The sequence below is a fragment of the Gavia stellata genome, chromosome 20 (assembly GCF_030936135.1).
Source record: "Gavia stellata isolate bGavSte3 chromosome 20, bGavSte3.hap2, whole genome shotgun sequence".
NCBI lineage: Eukaryota > Metazoa > Chordata > Aves > Gaviiformes > Gaviidae > Gavia > Gavia stellata.
In genome coordinates this window covers 17,615,284-17,640,358 of record NC_082613.1, presented here as the reverse complement: position 1 = coordinate 17,640,358, position 25,075 = coordinate 17,615,284, and the positions used below count along the sequence as shown (strand labels likewise).

Genomic DNA, 25,075 nt, shown 5'->3' with positions numbered 1-25,075 from the left:
TAAGTGGACTACAACAGATTTGCCAAAAATAATGCAAAGTGAATCATGCCCATCAAAGCTGTCATATACTGTCACTGTTTATTTGCTCATGGATTTGCAGAGTTTTAGAGTTTGTAAAACATGCTCTAATACCTATGTTCTCATTTTAAAAGATCACCAAATGTAGTTAAGTACCTCTTGTCTCAAAGTTATAAAGCATAAAGTATTTTTGAAAAATAAATAGGTCATCATTCCTTACCTGCCACAGCTCCAAATGCCAAAGATCCACTCATCTGCAGAGCCTGCTGTGCAGCTGGGGGAATCTGCAAACCAGTACCTAGAACAGAATACGAATGTACCATGTAGCAAGCACTTTTCATTCAGTTGGGGATGCAGTAACAAAAGTATCAGAAATCTTACTGTTGTCAAAAGCTTAAAAATACCATTCCATGCATTTAGCGTAATATTCTGTGGGGTGTATTAATTCAAATTCTGCGAACTTCTGTATTTTCACACATTTCTTATTAGTCATCACACATACCTTCTGCAAGTCTTGCCATCAACTGAAGGCGACCAGTTGTTCCCAAGTCAATTCCAGTCCGTTCCAACTCATCACTGTCCAAAAATGAACTAGCACTGGAAGCATCAGTGCGCTCAGTTACATGTCCAACTTTCATCGGCCTACCAGCCAGCTCAAATCCATTGAGTTGCTCCAAGGCCTTTTTGGCACACTCAGAGTCTGAGAACTACAGATTGAAAAAATATAAATTCAGTAATACTGCCTACAGGATTCAGCAACACTTCTACTGTATGTAATATTCACAGTTACATAAACATGAGAAACACTAAATTTAAGATAACAATAGCTACAAGCTAACTTAAATGTGCGCCGTATTTTCCACTTAAACCAAACACACACAAACTTGGATATTTACTTTCTCGTATTTAGATAAAAATATATTAAAAAATATATATTACTGTTGAAGCTACAGCACCTAGATTTTGCTATCAACAGAAGTCATGGCTGCAGTTCTCTTTCAACACTTCCCAAGAACGACAGTGACTTCCTTTGTAACCTTATAACTGCCATCCATTTACTGGCTATTCCTAACAGATGTTCTGCTTTATGCTGTGTAACATCAAATCAAATATACAAGTATTTTGTCAGTGTTAAAACCATCAAATATTAGCTATATAGTTAGTTTGGTTTCATTTGTCTCCAAGTGCCAGAGGTCCCAGCCAAGAATTTTTTTTCCATGACAAATTGCCAGGTCAGTCAATAAACCCAAGTTCACAAAATTATGTATCTGAGGGTAAAGAGGAAAGATGTTTTTAACTGAAAGTTTTAGCCTCTAAAATTTTATTTCCCCTGAAAAGCTCAAATTCAATTATTTTCACAGCACTGTGAAAATGCCAGCCTTTACTAGTATCTCTGGCTGCAAAAGACAGCATTGCTTCACAGCGACTGACCATAAAATATACTTTTCTATTCTAAATATGTGCATTGTTCAACCACAAAACCCACAGAGAACTGGCAGAAACAAAGAAAAAGGCCATTGTTGCATGTCCTGCAACATGACATTTCTAAGATGAGACTTAACAGATTGCCGAGTAAGCTATACTACTACATGGAAAGGTTACATTCAGAAATTGTCTAAGTCATTTGGCAATTCTAGTCATACCGTAATAAATCCATATCCTTTTGAGCGTCCAGTTTCACTATCCATCATCAGCTGAATGCTTTCAATCTAAAAATAAGAATAAAGCTATTTACTAACAGAAATTTTGGAACAAACCACAGAATATCAAAACAAAACCTGAATACAGCCCTGCCAAATATACATATATGAATGTGAAAACACTAATTTTTTTTTTTAAATCAGTTCCTCATTCCTTCCTCAAGTCAAAATTAGTGTACAGGCAGATAGATACGTACTTTGATACTAACAGAGAAGCAGGTAAACATAAGGGTGATATACAATTTATCCTTTTAAGTTGATTCCAGCTACAGGCAAAGGCTTAGCCCTGATGGCACATTCTAGCAGACAATGAGTGTGCAGACATCATCAAATCCTAACTGAAACGTTATAGTCATGGCATCTCATACACTGAGAAACTCCATTTTACAAGGTAAGAAAGGAGTTTGCATGATTTCGACCAGGGGCCTTAAGAAAAAGGTGCATATTTTAAATAATTTTTGGCATATGGGAACTCCTAGAAGTTTACAGTTACTGAATTTAAAACATATTAGTAAGTCCATGAGCCATAAAACAGTGTTGGGAAGAGAGCGACACAGAAGTAAGAGGAATAACTGAGGTTAAGACGGGAGCATATGCAATGAGCAGAAGGAAAAACCTTCACAGCTCTACACGTAAGCTCCCTAAACTACGTTAATCCTACTGCCATACCTTGAGAGAGAACAAAACAAGAACAGCCATGTGGATTAAAATTTAACAAATTGCTGCAATTTTCCAGGCTTTTGCCAGCAGAATTAAAGGGATACACATACTGAATCTGAATGAAGCACCTGAAAACACTGTTACAGTATGTATGAGGCAGGGTTAATATCCAAAGATAGTATGAAGAAACACTGTTACAGTATGTATAAGGCAGGGTTAAAATCCAAATATAGTACGAAAAAACATCAATGGGCTTGATATTTTTTTTTCCATTAAGCAGCATATTAAGTATAATACTTTTTCCCTATCTAATAATGATATACCCATGATACCTTAGTTAGCACAGTAGGGCTAACATTTATTATGACTCCACTGGAAACTTCAGATTTGACCTGCTCACTTCTGTAACTCTCTCTACGAAAACATACTACCATGTTGCAAACTGAGGCCTAATGAGGAGTGAAAAGGGGCCTATGTCAGAGCTGTACGGGACACACCACTAGTTCACGGCAGTAACATGAGCTAAAACTTAAGCAAAAATCCTCAGAAACAGCTCAAACTACTACATTCACAGTGAACAGAACTCAGACCTGATTCTGTGCTTTATGCTTCAACCTGTGAAATGGAGCCCCCCCCATTCACAATCACGCGGGGGGGAGGAGATATTTACAAGCTGCAGAAGCAGCGTATAACATAGGGATTTTTTTGTTTTTTATTTTGTTTTGTAATTTTAAGTACTCAATGAATTCTCAGATTTCCTTCATGAGACCTGCCATTCAAAATCACTGGACCACATCGCAAATCAAGGTTCTCATTTGTTCTCCAATACTATGTCTCTAAAGCCTGGTGGATGTACAGGCACAGAAGAGGGAGAAAAAGAAACAAAACTTTTGCAGGTGTGAAGCTGAAACATTTCCAGAAGCTGTGAGTGCTCTACAACTAAGCTAGGTTTTTCAGATAAACTACCATAACACATCACGCCAAATTAAAAGTTTTACCCTGCCAAACGGCTCAAAAATTCCTCGAAGCATATCTTCAGTTATGTTGAAGTGTAATGATCCCACATAGAGCCTCATAGGACCAGCACTGCCCTTCTGCAGATTATTTGCCATTGCTGCTGCTCTGTTTTTCTCTGCCTGAGGAAGGGAAAAAAACTCACCTTCTGTAAGAATTCAATAAAAAAACCCTAACATAAGCAGTATACATCTACCAGTTTAAAACTTAGCAGATTCACCAAAAAATACGAGCTGTTTTATAGTCTGCACACTATTCATGGGACTTCAACTTAAAATCTACAAAATCCAAGACCGTGGCCAAGTATAGAGACACAGCTTCCAAAAGCCTTCAGACTGAACAACTTCATGCAGAATTCTGGCTTGCATCTTGCAATTCAAATTTATGTAAATTAACACTTTACATTTTACACATGCTGGAAAGCATACATAATATATACTACAATTCTGTAACTACTACAGTTTCATTATTACTACTTTTTTTAACATCTGTATTTTCAAAATGCATTTATATCACTTTGAATTGCTTTAATTTGCCTGTCAGCTATGGGAAACAAAGGTCCATTCATAATTAGCTTAATCATTCTTGTTAAGGTTTTCCAAACGTTCAATGGTAACCAAATTTTCAAACAGTAAGTATTCCAGCAAGATAAAAGAAGGACCACGCAACATGAACAAAAACGAAGTTTACAACTCCTTACCTGTGATGCTTGTACTATGATTGGTACACCCAAGACTCTCTGTCCAGTTAGTCCTATTGCCAGAGGCACTGAACTAACATCAACAAATTCTACATAAGCAATTCCCTTTGAACGCCTGGAATTTCTATCCGAAATCATTCGCACATCACGAACCTGAAAGGCAAGTATAGAAAAGCTGTTAAAGGAAAAAAAACTAATGCAGTCCATTTATCAGAATGGTATTAATAACCAGATAATTATTTGCCAAGCCAATGGCTTTGTAATTATGCCACAAATCTAGACTAGCGTAAAGCTATCTTAACAAATACATCCCACAGCCAAGCTAGCATTAAAAGCTGCCATTCAAAGTCAAATGTAGTATGCTGCAGGAATTGGGGCAATAGAATACTTGCAGCACTGTCATGCTTTAAGTCAGCCCCTTATAGCTGATGGAACAAATAAAGTTTTTCAAAATTAAAAGTTAAACTAGTTTTTAAATTACACTGTAATTGGCAGACCTATCTGCAAAAGACTGAAACTTCTGATTCAAACGACTTCATTTTTCAGAAGTGCACTGCCATGTTTTGCATCACAGCACTTGCTGAACAATGAACTCCTGATAAATTACGTTTTCATGTTCAGAGCCTTTAAGAATTAAGTTGGTCGCCATTCATCCCCCCTTTCACCTGTATAGGAAGCTCCAGAAAGCCACTTGCTTACAATTCTGCAGAAAATCAATCCTGTACTATGACAACTTGAGGAAGTATTCAGAATCATTATAACCTCCCTATTAATTACCTTCCCTACTGTAGAGAAAAATTCTTCCAGGTCTCTCGGTCGAATTCTTGCAGCCAGCTGCATGCAGAATACTGTTCGAGCATCTCTCTCTTCAGGGGTAAGATTATCAATAGGTTCTCTAGAAAGAGGAAAGTTCAGTTAAAAAATAATCTGAATTAAGATAACTCATCTCTGGACCATGCATGAAACTTTAAATAATCAGTGCTTCAAAGTCTGATGGGGAAAAAAATGCCTGCCATATTAAAAAAGGCAGAGTCAAGAACTGAAGGGAATAACTAATATTAATATAATAATAATGTATTTACTTCTTTAACATGACTAAACACCCTGTTTCAACTGTAAGCATTAAATATGACGGGAAAATTGTATTTTAAGTACAGAAGCCCCAACTAAACAGAGGTGCCATCTTGCTGCTGTCCAGAACAGGTAACAGTACCAACTAGGGAGCCTGCAGTCAAAAAGGTGAGATGAAAGGACAGGAAAACAAAGGAAAATAGGATTAATTAGCACAGACTAGCTGCCTGAACTCTCAGACAAGTAGTACGAACTTTTTTTTGTGGCTTTGCAAACTGAAGTCTTACATTTACCCAGTCACTTCGGAGCCACTACAGCTACTGCATAAACAATACTGGCATCTATACAAATGGAATTCCCAGTCCTCATTTTATAGTTTCAGCTTGTTAATCCATAAAATAGTATGAATAGTGAATAATTACTCTCATCCTTGACACCAGAAGCACTAGATTAATTTTATTTTGATACTGATCACTAGCTGAAATTAGATGTGTCACTTTTAAGGTGTTAAAGTTTTTAAATCTAAAAAAATCTGATTTGTACTTAAGTACAGGACAGAATTAGCATGCTGGATTCTGGACTGAGTTTCCAGTCATGTAATATGTATTCGTATTTTTATAAATATTCAAAAAATCACTTAGAATACACAAGAAAAATTTAAACTAAATCTCAGTAAGAGTTTTGTTAACAATAAAAAAAAACCAAAGCAAGATTGGTTAAATTTAACTGCATTAATTTAGAGAATAATCTCATCAGCAGCTATCTAAATCCAATTCCCTTAAATGAGAAGCCTAAGGAGGGATAAGCACCTCCTGGATTTCAAAGGTACCTGGCTTCTCTACAAATAACATCAATACATACTGAATAGGAAAAAGAAGCATTTGTACAGTACTTTTTCATTCCGCACTTAAGATTATTAAGTAAGATTTAGCAGAAAAGCTAGCTAATTCAAATCACAATTAACATGCGAAAAAGATTGAGAATACAGAAACACAAAAAGCAAAGCAAGACATGTTTTGCAAACTGACATTATTTGCAATTGTACACTGGGGGCAGGGGCAGGGGAGAGAGAGCGTTTATGACATGGCAAGAAAGCAACATATTTTCAATGCTCTCCTCTCACGGGCTTTCTGAATGAATTCCAGCATTACTTGTTGAGTATAAGCCAGAGAACAAGTAGTCATGCATAAGATACAGAGCAAGCAGTCATGCATTATTACACCATTACTTTTCCAATTTCAACTGGAGGAAAAAAAAAAAAGAAAACACAAATGTGTAAAAATTCCTACCTAACAGGGCTCTTGTCTTTTCTGAAGGGACTTTTGCTTCTGGAGCGTCGTCTGCTATAGAGAGAGATCAACAAGATTATAAGAAAACCTTCAAATATATCAGTTTGATTTTAAACAAAACCTATTAATGATGCAAAAATGTAAAAAAAAACTCAGAAACCTTAATTTGATGCTGTGAGGCAGACCAATCTTCCCTCTGATGGCACTGTTGAATTTTGGACCAGAACTACGGCAAAAGCAGAGACAGACATTACTCACCAGAGTACCTCCATTCAAGATTTCCTGTCTCTACTCAAATTACATTGCAAGTGCTCACCCACCCTCGCACCTGATCTTATGAATGTTTTCCATTAGCAGCACCCATAGCACACATAAGCTACGTGCAGCACTCCAAACCATAAGGCACAGAATATGCTCCCTGCTCAGTTTCATCTGCATCGCAAAATCCCTGAATCATGAGCCAGCCAGACATGGCACATTTGTATGTGCAAAATATTCTGAGCTACAGTTACTGTTATAATCTTCTTTACATGTTTGTTGGGTTTTTTTTGTCCACATGCATATTCTACCTACTGTTGACTGCAAAACAGTACCTTAATGGCCTGGAACTCAGCCTCAGAGTTTCAAGCAAAGTGGTGCTGGCAGGACCATTTGCTCAAGTGTAACATTTTAAAACGGAAAGTTTCATGAAATATAAGGTGCAACTGAAAACCAAAGTAGCTCCCTGTAGACATCTGCAAGGGACACATTCACTAATGTTGTCTCAGCTCTAGCCACTAAAGTGCTACGAATATGTAAATGCAGCTTTAAGTAAAGTTCTTAATGGACATCAAAACACAGAACCATTTAAGCCAGCGGTTAACCTTATATAGACATGTCACCACAGAAGGAATCCAATCTCTTGGCTGAATCTAATTTTAGTTCTCCAGGCTTCACAGAGGCCGTTAGGAACAAATGGCAATCTGCCCATTGCTTCCGTGTTAAGGACAGTCCTCTTACTAGTTATTGTGGCACAGGGTAACAGACTGTGACATGAATAGTAAGATTCATCCTATCATGATCTCCCTGAACTTCATCTTGTAGATACAAGGCAAAGAACAACACCTGTTAACGTTCTTCCCGTATATCCACCGAACGGCAGAGGAACTGCTGCACAGACTGAATGCTAGGGGATTTGTCTTTCCATCTGCACAGAATTGATTCTTTCTGCTGTGGCTATAAATTGATGTGAAAACACCCTGAAAGACAGGGCAGTGTGAAGACATTAAGTAGTCTTTCACTAAATCCATTTAGCCAACCCATTTGTCTGATAAACATCTTCTTGCTACTCAGTGGAGCAGTAATGCTTATAGTTAAACTCAGCATCCACAACAAGGAGGAGGATGCCCATTTTTAAACATGTCATGACACAGGTGGAAGTAGTGGGCCAAGATCCAAAACCGTGCTGGCCAGGTTAAAGCAAGGGAAATATGGCCCTGTATAACACTGGAAAAAAAATAAAGAAAAAAGACCATTTAGAAACTACTTATTAAGAGAAAACAACTACTTATTAAGAGAAAATAAGACATAAAAAACAGGCACATGTTGAGATGAGATCAGTATTGGTCAAAAACAGACTTTTTTTTTGCCTAGGATAAATTACTCTATTTCCTACTCAAGTTCAGACAAACGACTGCTGAGAGCATCCATTCAGTTTCTCCAATGCCTATGACACAGACTGCCAAAAGCTGCATCTGGAAATGTTGGTACTAATTCCAGAGGCTGGCTTCTTATCAGAGATGGGATTACCTTGCATCTTCACACCTCCTGATGTAGAACATGGTGTTCTCCATTTCAATTCAAATGCGGCAAGACAAACCAATTACAGTGACTCCAGAATATTAACATGCAGACCAACTAAAAGATGGTCAATAATCAAGACCATGAGTTTCTAAGGAAACAGTGAAAGAAATGTTTTAAGTGTTTGTCTAAACCTAATGAAAAAAAACCTGAGAAGATACACAGTAACAGTTTTCAAATACATGCACAACTTCCAGGGGAAAAAAAAAAAACCCACACAAAACCCCCACAACTCCAAAAACTTCTTTTCCATTTTCACTCTTGACAAATAAGTAATTCCTTATTTACATGACTACATGGGACAAACATTAAAAAAAACCTCAGCAAACTAAAGCCGTAAGAGACCACTGGAACAGACTGAGCCGAAAGCTGCCTGGGGCAAGATGATGGCCCAAGTTACCTTCTGAAGATCCTTTTTCAACAGTATTCGCAGGATGCATTTCTTTGGGTTTTTCTAAGGAGACTTGCTTGTAAAGCTGTAGATCTCAGGCGAATTTTCTTCTTTCCTCCTACTGCCTAACAAGTCTTTGCAATTGTTGCCTGGTCCCTGCTATCTTGTATTGAAGCACCGAGTCACAAGCAATTTATCTTTATGTCTGGAGGCTACCTTCTTCATAAGCCAAACGCACCAAGACCTGCATACAGCCAAAGCACAGCTAGGTACATGTCTTCCTACACCTACGTGATGCCACATGACCCAAGAACAATAGTCAGGTCAGAAGACAGCCAGTAAAATACCAGCTTTCACTTGCTTAGTCATACCCAAGACCCCAACAACAAAACTCTCAGCCAAGGCAAGCTTTGACTAACAAGTCCAGGAGAATCACGAACTTTCAGTCCTCATGTAATAACGCTGTCTTCCCAGCAGCTTTGCCCAAATTCTTGGTTCTAGATTAGAAACAGGACAGTCTAAGTGACTTCTACTGTACGTTAGCAGTAGCTGGGATTTGTCAGACAGATGTCTAAGCAGGAACACTTGGTCAAATACTTTCTCCTAAGAGACCTAAAAATGTAACTGTAAAACACTTAAGGGGCAAGATATGTGAGAAGAGTAACATTAAAAAACCCTGTGAACACTAAGCAATGCAAGCCAGTCACCCAACGTAAAAATTAAAATATTTAATCACTGTCTCATGCTTAAAGATTACAAATTCAAAGTCCTCAGGCTCTCTATGGCACACTCTTCTCCTTTTTCTTCAGAATTAGCTATACTAGACTTCCTCTTCTCGCTATTGCAGGGACACTTCCACATCATTCCTGGCAGCAAAAACATCTCAGTTTAGAGATATTACCTTGAGAAGAGGCCTTTATAAAGCAAATGAGAAAGATCACAAGGAGGAAGAAGAGTAAAAAATAAAATGTAAAATAATATCCAGCCACAAAGCACTTTGCACTAGGTGTTCCAGCCAGCTACAACAGTCTGCTGACACCGACACAGAACTGTCTAAATAGCCCCACAAGGTGAGATTCCAAATTCAAGTTCTCCAGCCAGCAAGAGCATTCTGGTAGTCACTTTTGAAACACTGAGCTGATGGCACTGCCACAGAGATGGTTTCCTCACATGGAAGCACCTTTTTTGGTGGATCCAAAGGTATCTGATCCAAAGGAGGCTGGTGATGCAGGAGGCTTTATCTCCAGAACATGTGTCTCTCTGAAAGTCAGGGCCTGTTACACAGCTTTTAAAGGTTGAGTCTCTGCACTGAAGAGTCCTGAAGAGGAAATGAAGAGTTCTTCTCCATCGTATTTTCCGAGGTCCTTCTCTTTCACACTTTCGAGCTAAAACTAGAATTCTGGAATTGCGTTAGCATGCGTATCACTTCAAACAGCATCATCCATGACCTACAAGTGAACAACAGTCAACTGCTGGCTATGCAACAGTCAGTACCAATGCCCCTGGGATCCACGTAGCTGCCCTACACCAGTCTTCCACTAAACTATTTTCAATGCTAAAATTCTGCTTGGTTAAATGAAAGCAACAATTCAGCAACTGAAGCAGAGAACACAACACTGCCAAACCAATAAGCACAACATCACATCCTCAGGAGATACTAGATTATCTTGCCTTTTTGTTCACTGTCTCTCAATACCAGAGAAATTGCCCGCAGCAGCTATGGAAGACTATCAGAACAATGAAAAAGGCCTCTCACAATCATTTACCCTTCCTGGCATAACATATCTTGATGCATTAAAACAAGCCTGAGTTATTGTAGTAGCATCCATACTTTCAACCTCTACTTGAGGAAATTATTTTGGAAGACCAGAACACTGAAACTCCCAAATTTCTCCAGGCAAACAACCTTCTCACCCAGCGACAACAAGAAAAACAAAGAACAAAACCCTCTGATGCAGCTAGGAGAATGCAGCAACTCCCAACCAAGTGATGAGATGAAGGACATCCTCTCTACGTAACACTGCACTGGAGGCAAGAAGAGTGGCAGGCTCCACATACAGAAGGCTGAAGATCATGATCAAGGTCCTCTGTTTATGAGGCAGTCTGGAGCCACAATGGTGGTACTGGCACAACCCAACTAGCTACTGTAATCTTACAGGTGTCCAAGAGCTGTAGAAAACATGCCAACTGTACACAGCTGAAATCTTCAGAGCTGAAGCCCAGAGCAGCTTTACAGAGGCTCTGAGAGGCCTGACACTTCAGACAAAGTAAAAGCAGCGCTGATAATGCTCTATGATCCCCAAGTACACAGGACTGATGAAAGCACAGGATGCCACTGCATCTTAGCAGAGCCAGGAGTTGCAGTATGCTTTCATTATGAAAATGCCAACATCCAGGTGCAAAATGAGACCCTGAGACCTCAGGCATTTTTTGTTTGCGTTCCAAGAGTACTGAAAGGTATGTGTTCCCTGGATTGTGACCCAGCCACCTAGAAAAACATTAATGTGCAGAAAACTGTACAAGCCTGCAATTTATCAGAAGGTAAACACTGTCTTCTCAGACACCTTGAAAGAGATTTCTCCATTGTGGATGACATTACATGCCATGATTAAAAAATACATCCTTTTCAAATGCCTGCTTCTGACGTGATCTTGCATCCTGAGATTTGACAACAGTTGAGATGAGACCCAGACAAAAGCAGACACAAACAGCAGCCTCAGGTAATCAATGAAAGCCAGGCATACAGCCCAGTTCTGACTGTTTTTCTGCTTCTTTGAAGGCAAAAAAAAGAGGTGATCGGGAGCAAAGGGGAGGGCAGGAATACAAAACAACAGAAACACAGAATAAACACCGATGAAAAAATGGGTTTTCAGAAATTATTTACAACTCTCAGGAACCACCTATAGCAGAAGTTCTATCAAGCCAAAGATCTGAGAGGAACTGAAGAATTCTTCCACAGCCTCAAAGCAAGTTTGAGAAAAAGCAGCGCAAATATGCAACACATGGGCACCACTAAGACAAGGCGCTTCCAGTTTAGATGTATAAACACAGGAAGTATTTATGCAGTACATGTTTAAGAGCAGCAACCCAGTAAAAACCTTTAGTAATACAAGCAAAAGGTTTTATGAGCCTGTAACCAAAGTCACAGACTACTATTCGTTTTTGACAGTTAAACCATCAGGTTTATATACTGAAGATAGTTAGGACATGTAGAAAATTTGCTCGTTACTTCAATTTTGTGATAAACTTTGTTTTCCAGTCAATTGTACACATTCTTCCACCTGCTTTCACATCTTTCTGCATTCGGGTAAGAATGAAAACTAGCAGGAGGAACTGGATATGTTACTGTCCTCCTCTTTTTCACTCCGTATTTATTGACACTCTTCAACCTTAACCTCTCACCTTCTTTTTTGAGATGATTAGTGACCAGTTTAGAAAGCAGAGAGTGAAACTTTAAGCTTCCACATCATACACTGAAGCAGCACACAAGCAACTCTACATAAGTAACCTACTAGGGACTTCTATAGCGGCCTCTGAATCTGCGATCTCTACTTCTAGAACGGCTGCGTCTGCGTTCTTTGCTTCTGCTCCGTTTCCTTTCCCGGCTTCTGCTCTTTTTCCTTTCCCGATCTCGGCTCCGTTTGCGTTCCTTACTTCTGCTCCTCTTCCTGTCATGGCTTCGACTTCGGCTCTTGCTCTTTTTTCTCCTGAGAAAGAAAAATACAACTTTGGTTACACATGTAGCTCAATATTACTATTTATCTCACATTCTACAGATCCTCTAACCTGATGTGACACGCATTGATAGGAAAAAGTTTCTACCTGTTGGTATTTATACAAGTTTCATTTAACAATGGGTGGTTTAAGCATGTCAGCAATCTTTTCAAACTTACCATGAGCAACATAAAGTGCTCCAAAGCACTTTATTTTAAATTTTGTATTCATTAAAGAATGCTTCCAGGAAGAGTAAAAGGACTGAAAAAATATTTCCTGCATTAGATCTAGTACATACTAAATGCAGTACTTCATGTGTTTTTCAAACACACTTTAAACACACCGTCAAGATGCTGAGAGTAAATTATATTTTTACAGCAAACTAAAACAAAACACAACAAAAACAGAAAGGAAGAGGCAAGTCTGAGGGAAAGGAAGGATGTTTTCTCTCGATACTCCCTGCCATCAGTCTTAACGCACTGCCTAAGAGTTTTGCTTCCTACTCCCACTCATAAGCCACTTGCGTTTCTAAGTCTGCAGTTCCTACAGGTTTGTGGCAAACTGCAGGTCTTCATAATTTTAACAATTTACCTAGAAAATTTAAAACTTTTAAAATCTGTACGTCAATTATACATCACATTTAAAAACAAGTGAGCCACTGTTCCATTCTTGGCAGACTACTTCTGGGTTATTTGCAATTATTTTTTTCGTCTCAGTCTCGGACCATAAAAACTTACAGTCTCCTAGTTTTTAAAATATACATTTATGTAAACATAAAACACACACTAAACAGATGCTCAAGCAATTACTTAAGACAGTAATTTACTTCAAACTAAATTTTGGGAATAACCAACTTTACTGCTAAACTTTTGAAATTCAAAACATCCTTTGCTATTGAATTTTTCCTCTCCTCCTTTTGGGCCTTCTGATCACGTACACTATCTTTTTTCAAAGTGGTCACCCATACACTTAAAAACTTTGTATGCCACTTACCCCCTTTTAAAAAATTTCATCCCTGTTACTTTATATGGCCATGTATAAACTAAGACTTCTAGTTAGTTTCAATTACTAAAGTAAAAATCTCTCAGCTACCACATCTAACTAAGCCTAATCATCACTAGCAGCTTTTGCTCTCCAATGTCCACCTAGGAAGACCCATTAAAACTTAATATTTATCTCTCAAGAGAAACATTTTGTGATTTGGTTTTAAAAACTGGAGTATTTCATTTTTAATTGATTATTCATCTACAATAGCCCACCAGTTTCTCTAATATTTTTGTATGGACAGAGAAGCTGCTGCATCAAAACCCAGTATCAGAGATTGTGAAGCTTCTGAGTAAGATGACACCACCTAGAAATCCAGAATGATCTGCATCAACATCACTTACCCACACTTCCTACTGTAATGCAGTTTGTGACAGTTAGGCACAGGTAGTCTCTGTCTCCTAGGATCATCACTTACCAATATCTCCCTAAGTTAAAACCCTCAAACACTCACTACCATAATAGCTCTGAAAAATACTACCTGTAGCTCAATATACTGGCCAGTACCAGTAACTAATAACTGCAGCTAGTCTTCAGTAAAGATAGCAATGATTCCCTATCCAACTGTGAACTGAACCCTCTTTGCACACAAAGACTAACAGTCAAGATCCATGTTGTGCCTTCCAATCATGATTAAACTGGGCATACAGTACAGACATGTAGCAAAATTGCAGATTTTTAATCCTTCCAATTTCTAAAACAGAATTTTAATATGATTTGACAGTTATTGAAAGGTGCACACTGCATCTAATGCTATTTTTTAGTTGCTGATGTTTGCCATGGATTATGGTTTTCCTGACAGTTTGAATCTTCTTTCAGTATTGTCCAACTGAAATAGATAAAGAATATCCTCTAGATACTGGTAAGTAAAGCAAGAAGTCTTGTAAAGCCTGTATACACCTTAGTCTTCAGCAACAGAGTACACTGTCACGAGTCACATACAAAATGGTGTAGTTCGTTCTTTAAAGATTTAGGGGAACAACAGCTGTATCAAATCAAAATACTGGGACAAAGAGCTTCATACTATCAGAGAACTGCAGTACAAGAATAACCTTCTAGCAACTGCTAACTCAAAAACGGAAACGGTGAGATACCACGGGAGCAACGTTTCTGAACAGCCACAAGGGTACAATGAGGAAAGCAGAAGAAGAGGTGAAACTCCACACAACAAACAACATTGCAAGACTAACAATAGCAAAACACCTAGACTTTCTTTTATTTTACAATAATGTAATTTTTTTCTAAATTTAGTTTACTGTTTTTCTGAATTAGAAATAAACACTCAAGAGCATACAGGTCCAACCTGAAAAATGGGACTGTGTGCAGAAAGATAACAAATGTCATTGCTTTAGTCTTAGAGAGGTTACAGCTACTAAGGAAATGAACTGAAATACATTCTAGTATTCTGATCATCCTACCATGAACCAAGGTCAGAATCAATTCTAAAATTTAAAAACCACTACTTTCCTTTCAGACCTCAGTTTATATTTTGAGACTAGCCATCCAAACAAAAGCAGGGTTTTACATGCCATGTATTTAAAGCAATAAAAATTCAGAACTTAAAAATACCGGGAGCAGCTGCTTTTGATGGGGTTTGAGGGGTCTCAGTATTTAGCATGAGAATGATGTTCATGGTATTGTTCAGAACGCAGATATAAGGTATAATCAATTTTAGATTATTAGATTCCAACATGAGACTTATGTTGGAACTGGACTTCTCATTTCCCAAATATGTATGCACCTGGGAAGAAATGTTCTTTGGATCCCTTCAGCATTTCAAAGGGAGGGGGGGCGGAATAGAGGGAAGGGATCCAACACCCTAAACCTCTTCAAGAAAGCACTTGTATCTTTAAATGCTTTGAATTGTTCCAAATCACATAAAATTCTACACCAAATACATTTTTAAAATGCAAAATCCATTGCATTGGTAAAGCAACAAAAAAGAAATTAAATATGCTGAACCTACCAAGTCTGTATTTTTATCTGATGCTAACACTACATGTTTCCACAACTTTGATGACATCAGTGACAAGGGTGTAACTACATTTGTAAACAAAAGAAAATTTAATAATATTATTTTTAACAATATAATTTAATAATTGCTACAGTTGCAGCAATTGCAAATATGAAGCTTTTCCACTTTATTTCCCTAAACACTACTGACATGCGTTCGCAAGTTTACAAAAATCAGCAGCCTCCCCCCAAATGTAGAGAATTGAGAAAATACTTACTTCTTGCTGCGTTCTTCATGGCCATTGGCACTGCTCAATTTGTTCTCATCCTAAGCAGGGTTGATAGAAGAACATCGTGAGGACGAAGCGGAAACATTTCAAGTGGTCAAAGGGTAATGGGAATAGGAATAAGAAAATACAAAACAAAAATTTTAATACTAAATTACTTGTTTACAGTTTAATGTGGAAAGCTTTAGAAAATTTAGGTAGGCATGTTTAACCACTTTGCTGCTTAAATTTAAGTCATACAATTACAAAATACAAAGACTTACATCATTTAAAAGTGTATATTAAATTGTAGATACTTCCTTACATGGTTTAGAGAGCAAGTTATCCTGCAGAATTCAGCACTCAAGTGGTTAAATGTTATTTCTATAAAATGTAAGAGGAAGTTTCAGGTTTGTGTGCCCCTCTGATCAGTACCAAGGCTATATCTCTGCCTAAGCCCCAGTGGCTACGCTAGCAGCCAGCCACTATGGATTTCCTGTGACCGATGCCATTCCCGAGATCTTCGCCCATTTTCGTTGAAGGGTTGTAAGAGCTTGATGTCACCTCTGTCACACATCTCGCCCTGAAGCAAACAGGGATTCACACTGCTTTAGTAACGTCGACTCCCAAGAAAGTCATCAATAATCCACCAGTCCAGCCTAAACATTCCCTATTTCCATACCTGTTTACATGGAAAATATCCATGTTAAACCAGGACACAAGAATTTTAACAAAACAATTTACAAATTTCTCTTCAAGATTTTAACGTAACTGCTAAATATTACATAAACTAAATATACCACTTAAAACTTACAAATGCTCATCCAAAATTCATGACATGGTTGTAATAAACACTGCAGAATAGACTAACAATAGCTGCTATATAATTTATATACTTGCTTTACAGTTTAATCACATCAGTTACATGAAAAGTACAATTCCTAAGCGACTTAATACACATTTCTTGTGAAACCAGTGCTAAAGCATGCATAATGTTAACACTTCACCACCATTTGGTGAAAACCAAAAAAGACAGTATTCATTTGCTGCTGGTTTAGGTAAAAGACATCACTACACTAATTGATAAAAATTTTGCATAAAAATTGACATTTCCTAATTAAACAACTAGGACAGAAGAATACAAGAGCTTATTTTAGAATGACACCGCAGACTGTGATACTGTCTTTTACTTGCTAAGAACATTCTATTCAGGGATCCAAGAATTTCCGTAAATTCGTTCACTCAGCAATTGATTTCCATCTGCCCTGTTAAAAGATTAACCGCCACCAGCCTTCTGCATTAAAAGCAAGTCTCACTCTTCTTGCACTGAGCAGACTGTTCAAATATTTACTTGCCATGGAACTGGTGAAAAGGTTATTCTTGGAACCCTGCTGTTTTCCCAAACCACTGCATTCACCTTGTTGCTATACCAAACTGGACCTGGCAATTTTAGGAGAGGTTTTAGGTTTCTTGGTTTTTTGGTTTTGTTTTGGTTTTTTATTTGTTTGGTTTTGGGTTGTTTGGTTTTTTGGGTTTTGGTGTTTTGTTTTTTTTTTTTTTTTTTTTTTAAACCTAGGGGACCACGGTACAGCGATACGTCACTCAATTACTACCTTATGATTGACAGTTCACACTGGAATCAAAGGTGAATTCATGGGAGTAGAGGTGAGATATCGTTAGGCAAGTCTACAAAGAGAGATAGATGGGCATTTATTCATCACGCTGAAGTGAAACTACTGCACAATATAATTACATTAACAGTATATATTTACTTCTAAGTTACATGTAATGCATCTCCAATAAGATAAATCATGAGGGCTCCAGGGATGTTAGTTTACAGTTCAGCAGTAGTTTCATGAATAATGCTAAATTAAGGTAAACAGGACCTCACTGGCACATTTTTCTCACCTTCTTGTACGGAGCTTCAAGCATTGCTTCAATATCAATATCATCAGCCATTTTTCAGGACACCTGAAAGAAGAAGCAAAATCCACCTGAGACAGGAAACATCCTTATACTTTACATATTCCAAAGGCTTTTGCTTAAGAGGCCATCACTGCATTGGCTCAAATTCACAGAGCAGTGTCTCACAAGACACTTCCAACAACAACTGGAATGAAGCTTTGCCCAGTGAGATGATAAAGAATGTGACACAAAGCAATTATAGCTGTGAACAAGAAAATGCTATTGAACACCATTAGCCAGTGGAAATCCCAGAGGTATTCCACCTATTTCTTTCCAAACAAAGAGCACAGATCACTTATGATACAGAAACACAGGTCTGGTGACCATATTGAGAAGTACTAGAGCTTGACCAAAGAATTACCCAAGAGAGACATGTGAAGAATACAGGACAAACATTCAGACAAACCTGATCACAGCTTCCTAGCATTTGCTACCATCACATTTACTGAACTGAAGACTTAAAGTGAACACTGTGGTCCTTTAAGAAATGCGGCCTCCTGCATAACGGGGGCCACAGAAGAAACAGTTACGATTCAAGCATTAAGAGCTACTAAAGCATACACGAGATCCATCCAGTCTGGAACTTCAGGTTTCAGTCAAAAAAGATCCACCATGCCACGTAACACTAGTCACGACAACCTTTTTTTTTTTTTTTAAATTATTCCTTATTTTTCAACTTCAACCCCCAATGTAATTTTGTGTTTATTATATTCTGAATCCCTTTGACATCTGATTTCCTCTCCCTATGCAGGTGCACTATTAAAAACCTCTCAAGACTCTCTGTACTAAAGTATAGAGACTCAACTTCCTCAAATATCTTAAATAAAACAGTTTCTCTCCTTTTTCTTTCTTAAGCTCAAAAATGGCCAGGCCTCTAGATCCAAGTCAGACAGCCCAAGAGTGAAGATTTTCCTGCACGTGTGCCATAAAGTGGATTTTTAATCTTACAGGTTCATTCTTGTACCTTGGTTACAGGCATTGCTGCAGGAGCTGTGCTGTCCAGAGACTTGGCCAGCATAATGAAATCACTCCAACATTTCAAGATCCTTTAAGCTCTTCACTCATAACCTCATAACTGAGAATATTATACCAGAACTGCACCACATGTAAGAAGCAAGTAATTCCCCACCCACATCAGACCATCGCGCATTAATACAATCAAGAATAAAACATAATCCTTTAGCAATATCAGAGCGCTGGAAGTTCACACCCAATTACTTAACCAAGTCATGCTAATCTCATTTTCAAGTTATTACATCTTGGGCTATACTGCTATCACTTACAAGTATGATCATCCTTTGTTTATGTGTAATGGCTCAATTTTACTTTTTACTACAGTGTTTACATTGAGCTTTTCAAGTCATCTACATACATGCATGACTTAATTCACCAGTGCTCGACCAGTATTTGGTATGAACAAGTACATCAGTATGATTAAGGACTATGAAAAAGCACCAGGCCAAAGTCAGCATTCTACAAGAAAATTCCCACCAGTGACAACTCCCACCCACAATTACATTTTCATATGTGTAATTTAGTTAACATATCCAGCCACACCTGGGGTGGGATGCTTCATCCTGAAGAGGGGTGGCCAAAGGAGGGATGGGATGGGGGCCATAATAGGGACCGCCAAATCATGAGTGCATGGAAAAGCAAATAGGGAATGACTATCACTGCATTCACCCAAATAATAAGAGTGAATGAACTATCACTCGGTGCATTCAAAACAAAGGTCCTTATTCACACAGCGTTACGCCATGGAATTCACTGTCACAGAGCACAGATGCTAACAAAGAAAAAAAAAAAAAAACAGCACACACGTGCAGTGTTCAAAAAACCCAAAACAAAAAGCACAAAAGTTTACAGAGAAAGCTTTTCATTAAACAAAGACACGCCTTGTGACCCTGAACCACAACTAGCTGACAACTAAGAGCACACAGAGAGAAGTATCACTGTACAATTGCCCTGTGCTTCTATTCTTTCTTAGGCATTTACTGTTGGCCACCATCACAGACAAGATCCTGAGTTACACGGACCTTTGGTCTCACCCTGTGCAATCCGTACCCTTTGTACTCTGTACAAAACACTTTCATTAGTATAATACCATGTTTTTATCAGAATACGTACTATCGACTCTGCAGTTTAGGTAATGCATATAACGATACTACACATGAAGTTATCTTTTAAAACATAATCACAAGTAAGAGTCCTTATTAATTTCAAATGAGTAGAAAATCATGACAGATTTTCAGGTATCTTTCATTAAACACGGAACCTCAAAATAATTTTCATAAAAACCTTCCAGCTTGCTCAAAAAAAGCTGCATATGCCTGACATCTCTGTAGAGAAAAAAACCACAAAAACAAAACAAACAAAAACCCCAACAACAACAAAACCCCAAAACATCAAAACAAACTAGGAATGAACTACACTTGAAACTTTGTGGGTCTGCAGAAAATCTGAAGGCACATGAAATTTCCTGCTACTGATCTAGCCAGTATTTTAAAGGCAGATTCCACCTCTTTCTGCTGTGTTACACTTCATAAAAGGAGTTTTAAAAGGTCCTCTCCTCGAAATTACTTGCTTTGGAAATTCCAAGAAATGACAATTCCGCTGTTGCTTTGCAAAGAGCCTCCTGCAAAAGCATCAGGAAAGTTTAGGGCGAACGCCGAGGCTTCGGGAGGGAAGCTCAGCTCCCAACAGTACACTCACCTCCGCTCAGCAGGTTCCCACCCGCAATCGCTCCCGACGCGATCGAACTTAACGAACTCGGGTTCCCAAACACACCGCCGCGCTAGAACCAACTCGCCGCGTTCTGCCGGGGATCCCCACCTCCTCCGAAGACCGCACCCTCCAGAAGCCTTCGGTCCCCGCGCGCCCCGGCCGAAGCGCCACCCGCCCCGCCGGCAGCCGAGCTCCGAGAGCCGCCCGCCCGCCGCTCCCCCTCCTCCCGTCATTCCCCGCCCCGTCTCCCAACGTAAACAGCCCCGCAGCCGCTCCCCGCCGCTCCGCCCGGGCTCTGTCGGCTCCGGCCGCGATAGCGGCAGCAGGGCCGGAGCCCCGCGCCGGCCAGGGCCGGCCGCTCCGCACAGCGCCATCGTGGGGGGACTCGGGGAGGGACAACGCCGCGGCGGGGACAGCCGGATGCGCCCGCTACGTGGCCATAGGAACAACCAAACCCCGCACGGGCAGGCCGCGGCCTCGGGGCGGCGGCAGCCCGCCGGGCGCTCCGGCCCCAGAAAGGTGCAGGGCGGACAGCGGCGGGGAGGCCAGCGGCCGCCCCCGAGGGCGAGGGACCGGGCCGCCCAGCCGCAGAGGCTCGCCCATGGCGGCGGGAGGGGCGCAGGCCTCCCGGGCCGCCAGCAGGCCCGGGCCACAGCGCTCGGCGGGGCTAGGCCGCGGCTCGCCCAGCGGCGGGGTCCGCCCCCCGCCCAGCAGTTACCTGCGCCGCGGGCGGGTGCTGTCCGCGTTCGGGCGCCCGAGGTCCAGCGGCGGCAGCGGCGGCGGCTCCCGGCGCTGGCTGCGCTGACGGTGGGGGATGGGCCCGAGGGCTCAGGAGCCCTCTCCGGGCGTCGAAACCTCAGATGGACGGCGCCGCTCGGCCAGCCCCGGGGCGGCGGGCAGCGAGGGGCAGCGCGACTGTGGCGGGCGGTCCCCGGACCCGGGCTGGGCCCCGGCTCTGGCACCGGCGGCTGCTCCCCGAAATGGCGCCCGCCGCGTCTCGCTGCTCGCAGGCTCCGCGCACGGCACGGGGGCGCCCAACGCCCGGCGCAGGGGCTCTCGCGAGACGCAGGGCCAGACAAGGCCCCACGCGCCCGCACCCGCCGCCTCTCGCGAGACCTCGCGCCCGGAAGCGGTTGCTCAAACATTCGCGAGGCTTGGGCGGATGGGTGGGGCTGTCACGCGCCTCCGCGCTCTCGCGAGAGCCTCGCGCCCGCCCGTGGCGCGGCGGGAAGGCCAAAGGTGACCCGTGGGGGCCAACCCCCGGCCCCCCGCTATGGCTGAGGGCAGGGCTGCCCGCGCCCCCGCCGGGGCCGCCACCCGGCGCCGCCCCCGGGCCTCCGAGCCCCTTCCCCGGCAGGGCTGGGGCGCTGCGGCCTCCACCCAGCGCGGGCCCGGCTCCCCCGGGCGCCTCCACAGAGCTGTGTGGGCCCCCGGGCGGCATCCTGCAGCCGGAGTGGGGCAGCGGGTGTGTCCTGTGTCCGAGAGCCCGGCACGGTCCTGCGTGGCCGTCCAGCAGCGTGGCTGTCCAGCAGCCTGCCTGCGGGCCTTGCAGGGCGTGCCTGGGGGCTCGGAGCCGCCGTTCCTTTTGTGGCTCGGGAACAGCCATATCCTGGATCCTTTGGGGCGTTGTGGGGGCTACGGCCCAAGCAGCGAGCCCTGCGTGAGGCGAGGAGCCCTGTCGCGATCTCTGGCCTTCTGGCAAACTTGTGGCAACTCCTGCTCTCCTCAGGTTTTATTCTGTCGTGTGCCCCGGCCTCTGTCCTGGCCATACACAGGTGTCTTGTCCGGGTTAGGTGTATTTGCTGTGGCAAGTGTTATTTTTTTCCCCTTCTTGAGCACCATGTGACCTTGAGTGGTTTTATAGCCTCTTAGCTTCAAAAGCTGCGTTAGCTCTTTAAATACGTATTGTACTATACGGTTACTGGAATAACAAGAGTGTATCCTGTGTAGACAAGCCATGTAACATCTGTGTCCAAATTTCTACCCACATCTGTTACATCAAATAACTATGCTTGCTGTGAAAGAAAACTAACACCTTTCTTGAGTTCCCAGCTGACCCTTATGCTAACATTCCCAGCGTAATCGACATCTTGGGTGGCAGTGCCAAGGGAGAATTGTGTTGGGGATCTCATGCCAGAGGAGGAAAGCCTGTTACCTTTTCGATGGGTGAAAAGAACTGAAGTGTTGTGACAAACACGCAATGTGTGCAAGTCATGTCTTGAGTGAGCTGGCATTCTGGTGCGGCTTTTGGCCCAAGCCCCTGCAGATTGCTGGAGCCTTGAAGCTGAATGGTTTAACTCGGAAATTAAGTAGTATTTTGTGAAACAAAACCCGCTTGTCTCATTAACAGTGCTTTGTTTCTCCCGGGAGCCCACAAAATGCTCATTTGTATTGTATTACTGTGTAATAATATGCAGTAAGTTTTGGCCAATTGTTCAACATAGTGCAGATAACATTGAGTGGGTTTCCTGCTGAAGTCAGTGCAAGATAAGCAATAATGGTGGGGGGATTTAGGTTATTTCTTTTTTGTCCTATGAATCTGAAACAATGTAAAGAGAAGTTCTAAACAAACTTTGCCTCCTGAAATTATAATTTTGCAATTGTATATAGAAATACTTAAACCAATTAAGGTATAAGAACTCAGGCCTGTAGATTTCCAAACAAAAACCTGTTTTTGTGAAACTCTCGGGCTACTGTTTCATTTAATGTCATTTCTAACAAAGTTCCTCAAATGTTAATAGCCTAAAAAGATCCTGAAGTTCTTGCACAGAGTTTCCAAATCTTTCTAAGCTGAACTGGTCGACTTAATTGACTTTGGGACATTTAGGAAAAAATGAGCTGTTTCAAAATAAAAAAGACCCATGACTATAATAGGTCTATTCCAACCCAATCGTTTTTGTACCGGTTGGTTGTAAACAAAATGAGTAATTTTCTCACATACAAAATAAGATTTATCGTGGTTGTTCCTGTAGCACCGCACTGGCTGCGTGTCCCTCACCCCACTGTCATCGCTTGCTGCTCGTTAGCGCTGCTCCCCGTCAGCCACCCGAAGGTCAGGTCTAACCAGCTCCCTGTTCCTTGTTCCCTCATCACATGATTGTGACTTCAGTTTGTGCTCAGGCTCACGTAGGTGGGTTTTCCTCAGGGTTTTCTCTCCCACTGTTTGCCAGTGGAGCCGGGCTCTGGAAGGAGGCTACAGACGTGTCTTTTTTTATCTACTCCACTAACACACCCCTTGCCCTTGGCTGATGCCCGGGTGGCGTGCAAGGAAGGATGAACCCAACGGGCATAGGGCTGGGTATTTACAGATTGGGTGGGGGTGGCTAATGAGGGACCTCGGATGGCAAGCAGCTGCCCAAGCTCCGTGCCCAGCCCCAGCGCCGGCCCTGGTGTGTCGCAGTGCTGCCCTGGCCCATCGACTGTGGACATTCAGCTCTGCGGGGCTGTTGGCACAGTCGCTGTGCACTTGGCTGGATTCACCTTTGGAGCTGACGGGAAGGCCGGGGGAAGCTCTCAGTAACACGTTTCCTTACAAAAGTTTTCCTGGTTGTTGGATGGCTTGATCCGTAGGAGAGACTGGCTCTCACTGCAGTGCTGTGGGGGGAACGGCAGCCATGGCTGGTGTTTCTTCATCACCCCGACTCTGCGATGAGCACCAGGGCGTTTGCTTAACGGACGTCCCTGGTGAGACGGAGAGGGTCTGGGCTGGGGGTGGGAGTCGTTCGTGTTACCCCGCGCTGCGGACGGTGGAAGGGATCTCACAGAATTAACAAATAAAAAGGGGGGGGGGGGAAATAGGCGGGAAGCTAAAAGGGGAAAAAAAAATAGGGGGGAAGCAAAAAGGGGAAAAAAAAAATAGGGGGGAAGCAAAAAGGGGAAAAAAAAAATAGGGGGGAAGCAAAAAGGGGAAAAAAAAAATAGGGGGGAAGCAAAAACGCTAGTGCTTTCCCACACCGGGAGTCGAACCCGGGCCGCCTGGGTGAAAACCAGGAATCCTAACCGCTAGACCATGTGGGACCGCATACTTGTGCTGTTTGCTGCGCCGCCTGCTGCCTGCGCCGCCCGCCTGCGCCCGCGCCGCCGGCCGGGGGGCGGAGCGGTGCGGGAAAGGGGCTCCCGCTCGGCCCCGCCCGCCCGGCTCCGCCGAGGCCCTGGGCAGCCGCGCCGAGGAGCCGCGGCCGGCGGCCGGGCTGGGGGCGCTGGGGCGCGTTTCCCCGTGCAGAGACGCCCGAAGGAAGCGGTGAACCCTCGGGATGGGGGGTGCCGCGGGGGGTCCCTGGCAGGAGGCCGGGAGCGGGTCCCGGGAACACGGACACAAGCTGCGAGCGAAGGAGTCGGGCTGCCGACACTTCGTCAAGCTCCGGGGGAGCTTTTGTGCTGAGTGAAGACGACTGATGTGCAAAACCCCACAAAACTGAGGGCCATCCTTCCCTAAGTCATTAAAATTCTCTTAGTTAAACGATGGGATGGAGGTTGGCAAAACTCAGGAAATGACAAATGGGAGGATGAACAAATGAAGTCCGGCCTAAACGGGCACAGAAACTGGGTAACAGCCACAAATGTGCTTCGGTACAAATTCTGGCAAACAAAAAATAAGGTGGAACAACTGGACTGCCCAGTTTTGACCGAGAACAACTTTATCAGAAGTTGGTGCGAGGCAGACAGTCGGCGGGACATTGCAAAGGCAGGCTACGGATGACACAGGAAAAACGGACTGACTTGTGCTT

At 42.3% G+C, this 25,075-nt stretch overlaps 1 protein-coding gene and 1 non-coding gene across 2 annotated transcripts in view; both read right to left on the bottom strand.

Moving 5' to 3' along the window:
• The window catches only part of RBM39 (RNA binding motif protein 39), a 32,159-nt gene extending 11,052 nt beyond the window's left edge, over window positions 1-21,107 (bottom strand). The window contains exons 1-12 of the mRNA XM_059827305.1: window positions 21,067-21,107; window positions 17,568-17,630; window positions 15,672-15,721; window positions 12,195-12,389; window positions 6,613-6,678; window positions 6,453-6,506; window positions 4,870-4,987; window positions 4,093-4,245; window positions 3,377-3,514; window positions 1,662-1,727; window positions 521-725; window positions 239-316 (exon numbers count right to left, since the gene is read on the bottom strand). Of these exons, the coding sequence (XP_059683288.1) occupies window positions 239-316; window positions 521-725; window positions 1,662-1,727; window positions 3,377-3,514; window positions 4,093-4,245; window positions 4,870-4,987; window positions 6,453-6,506; window positions 6,613-6,678; window positions 12,195-12,389; window positions 15,672-15,721; window positions 17,568-17,618 (1,174 nt within the window). The 5' untranslated portion in view covers window positions 17,619-17,630; window positions 21,067-21,107. The remainder of the gene's footprint in view (window positions 1-238; window positions 317-520; window positions 726-1,661; window positions 1,728-3,376; window positions 3,515-4,092; window positions 4,246-4,869; window positions 4,988-6,452; window positions 6,507-6,612; window positions 6,679-12,194; window positions 12,390-15,671; window positions 15,722-17,567; window positions 17,631-21,066) is intronic.
• Window positions 21,108-24,293: 3,186 nt separating this feature from the next.
• Window positions 24,294-24,365, bottom strand: TRNAE-UUC (transfer RNA glutamic acid (anticodon UUC)). Its single transcript has one exon. It is a non-coding gene; the product is annotated as a tRNA-Glu (tRNA).
• Window positions 24,366-25,075: the final 710 nt, after the last annotated feature.